General features: G+C 35.0%; 1 protein-coding gene across 4 annotated transcripts in view; it reads right to left on the reverse strand.

The window, feature by feature from the left end:
- Window positions 1-3189, reverse strand: part of RNF17 (ring finger protein 17) — a 153871-nt gene that overhangs the window by 88475 nt on the left and 62207 nt on the right. For all 4 annotated transcript variants that reach the window (XM_006146723.2, XM_006146722.2, XM_027771133.1 and 1 more), the window contains exons 15-16: window positions 2014-2204; window positions 949-1090 (exon numbers count right to left, since the gene is read on the reverse strand). In XM_006146723.2, the coding sequence (XP_006146785.1) occupies window positions 949-1090; window positions 2014-2204 (333 nt within the window). The remainder of the gene's footprint in view (window positions 1-948; window positions 1091-2013; window positions 2205-3189) is intronic.

The following is a 3189-nucleotide window of genomic DNA, read 5'->3' on the forward strand; positions in this document are numbered from 1 at the left end:
CCTGGGCGCCCATGTGGCTGACTGCGGTTCGGATACCAGACTTGGCACCTTCCTTTCTCATTTTCTCTGTCTCTCTTTTGGTGAGCTCATGCGCCCTATAGCAAAGTTAAAATAATAATAATAAAAATAATAATAAATAATTTAAAAACACACACACACACCAAAAAAAAAAATTAAAAAAAAAACACAAAAACAACTCATACTGGTCACGTGTGCATGTATAGCCAGAATCCCAAGAGAAGAATGGAGGAGAAGGGACTGCGGCAGGGCCATCCCTCCTGGGGGTGATTTCTCACTTTCTATTTCTCTGTCTCTCTGGCAAATGCACATGACCTATGGTAAAAATCTCTCTTAAAAAGTATTATTTAATTTTATTATTATTTTTAAAATTTGCTACAAGGCAGATATGCTCACTGGAGAAAGAGAGAAAGTGAGAAAGCAAATCACCACATCCGGGACTCAAATAGTTGGCTATGTGGTAGTTCAGTGCCTTAACCACACCCCCTGCCAGTCCCATCCTCTATATCTAATTAATGTGCATAAGTAAAGAGTTCTTTTAACTTACTATGAATCCTGCCAATTTCTAGTTTTAAGATGTACCTACTGGGACCAGCAGGTGGTGTGGTGGTTAAGGTGCTGGACACTCCCACATGGCCGACCATGGTTGGAATCCTGGACCTGGCGGCTTGCTTTCTCACTTTCCTTCTCTCTCTTTCTCTCTCTGTGTGTCTCTCTAGTCAAATTAATATAAAATGAATGAATAAATAAAAATTAAAACAATTCTTAAAAAAAAAAGATGTACCTACTAAGAAATTTAAATGTATGAAAGGTTGACTGACAATGATTTATCTGCTGTAACTAAAATTCATACTGCATACTCATTCCTGCTATACATTTTTACTTAAACTTTTAAAAACTCTTCATCTCAAAGAAATATTATACACTTACCCACTGAAGATAAAAATCAGTAGGACTATTTACATGACAAACCATAACTGACACATCTGTCATTTCTTTAGGCAATATAGGTGGATGAAAGTGTAAAGTTGTATTTTTTTCAGATTGACTTTTTCGTGACTGTGACCTAAACCTGATTGAAAGAATAATTAAAAGTACAAGTAAGAGTCAGTTTCTTAAAGTCTCTTCTCTTAGTGAGTTGATTTACCAAAAGAATTCCTTCTCCAATTTTTCTCTTCTTTCTTACAACATATCTTGGTATTATTGCTAATGGTTAACCAAGTTAAATAAAATGTCAAGTAACAAGTTAAATAAAATGTCAAGTCTCAACACTCAATAATTAACCTTCAAATTTACGTTAGAATATTTTAGAGCTAAACCTGTACATCATCATTTGATTCAAAGGTGTTTTTATTCATAACATCATTTGATTCAAAGGTGTTTTTACTTATAAATTTTGATTGCATTGACAGTTGTGGTCTGTAGTACTCAGTGAGCTAGCTGAAGTGCCTCTGGAGCACCTCTTCCACAGTTTCAAGACTTTTATTTTTTAGAATGGAATCTATTTGGGTCACTTTCAGAGTCATCTATTCACCCACAAAAGAAAATTAGGATCTTCTACTACCTTTTTGGTTATATAAGTTATCTTACTGTTTGCTCATTAAAAACAAGAAATAAAGTTTAACTGTCATCTCTAGATTCATATATTAAATATACAGTAGTTACCTTAAACTCATCCCAAAGCTTAGAAAAATTTAGTTAAGAACAGCTAAACAATAATTCTTGAAACTCCAGTAGGGCTGCTTACAAAGTCATCAACATTTTTCTAATATCTACACATATTTTCTATTGTAATTCCTCTACTTTATTAAAGCAAATGATCTGACTGCAGTTTTCATAGACAACTGTACTTAGAAAGCTCTAACGGCAATATTTTTAAACTCTTAGGGTATGTAGAAGTTCATTTTTGAGGCTATGATTTTTAAAGATAAAGTTTTCTATTAATATTTACAGCTATAATTTCAAAAACTATTTAAATTTTAATAAGTCACTTACCTTGCTAGTTCCATAAAAACTAATGCATCTCGAAGAGACACAGGCATATCACTACTTATTTTATTTGCTGGTGGTTTCTGTAGATCTACAATAAGCACACCATCCTCTTCTCTAAAAACTTTCATTAAGACAGCCTTGTTATTTACCATTTTCAAAAATTCCACTTTAGCTTCTTCTTTCCAGCCTTCATACTGTGGAAAAAAGTAAAATGCCAAAGTAATTAGCAATTATAATCAGATCTATTGCAATGTTCTAGATTTAACTTTGTACCAAACTCTGCAACTTTCAGCAAAGGTCATTGCACAAGCCATAGACATTAAGAAACAGCAGGAATTTAAAAATATACTTCAAAGCTATTGTAATCAAAATGGCATGGTACTGGCATAAAAACAGACACAGAGACCAATGGAATGGAATTTTAAAATCTAGAAATAAGGACCAGCAGTTGGCATAATGGCTATGTCGTTGAACTCCCATGTAGTCGACTGAGGTTTGAGTCCCGGACTCGGCAGCTTAAACTCAAGCTGGGTGAGTGTGCGTGTATGCCCAAGATCCCAAGAGGAAAATGAAGGAGAAGGGATTGTGGCGTAGCCATCTACCCTGGGGGATGATTTCTTGCTTTCTGTCTCTATGTCTCTCTCTGTCTTTCTGGCAAGCTCATGCACCCGATGGCAAAAACCACTAAAAAAAAAAAAAATCTAGAAATAAATCCATACACAGTCAACTGATTTTCAACAAAGATATGAAAAATACTAGGGAAGGATAGTTTCTTCAAAAATGATGCTGGACTAGGATCAGCAGATGGTATAATGATTAAATCACTGGACTTCCATGTAGTTGACTGCGGTTCAAGTCCTGAATCCAGTGGCTTAAAACTCATGCTGGGCACATGTGTGTGTATGTGTGCCCAAAATCCTGAGAGGAGAATGGAGGAGAAGGGATTGTGGTGTGGTCATTTCCCCTGGGGGATGATTTCTCACTTTCTGTCTCTGTCTCTCTGGCGAGTACATGAACTCTATAACAAAAACCTCTCTAAAAAAAAAAAGATGCTAGGAAAACTGAATATCATTTGTGGAAAAATTAAACTAGATCCATCTCTCTTGCCATATTAAAAAATCAACTCAAAATAGATAAAAATGATTAAGTCCTCAAACTTTGAAAACACTAGCAGAAAAT

Source organism: Tupaia chinensis, unplaced genomic scaffold (genome assembly GCF_000334495.1).
Source record: "Tupaia chinensis unplaced genomic scaffold, TupChi_1.0 Scaffold000186_1, whole genome shotgun sequence".
Lineage (NCBI taxonomy): Eukaryota > Metazoa > Chordata > Mammalia > Scandentia > Tupaiidae > Tupaia > Tupaia belangeri.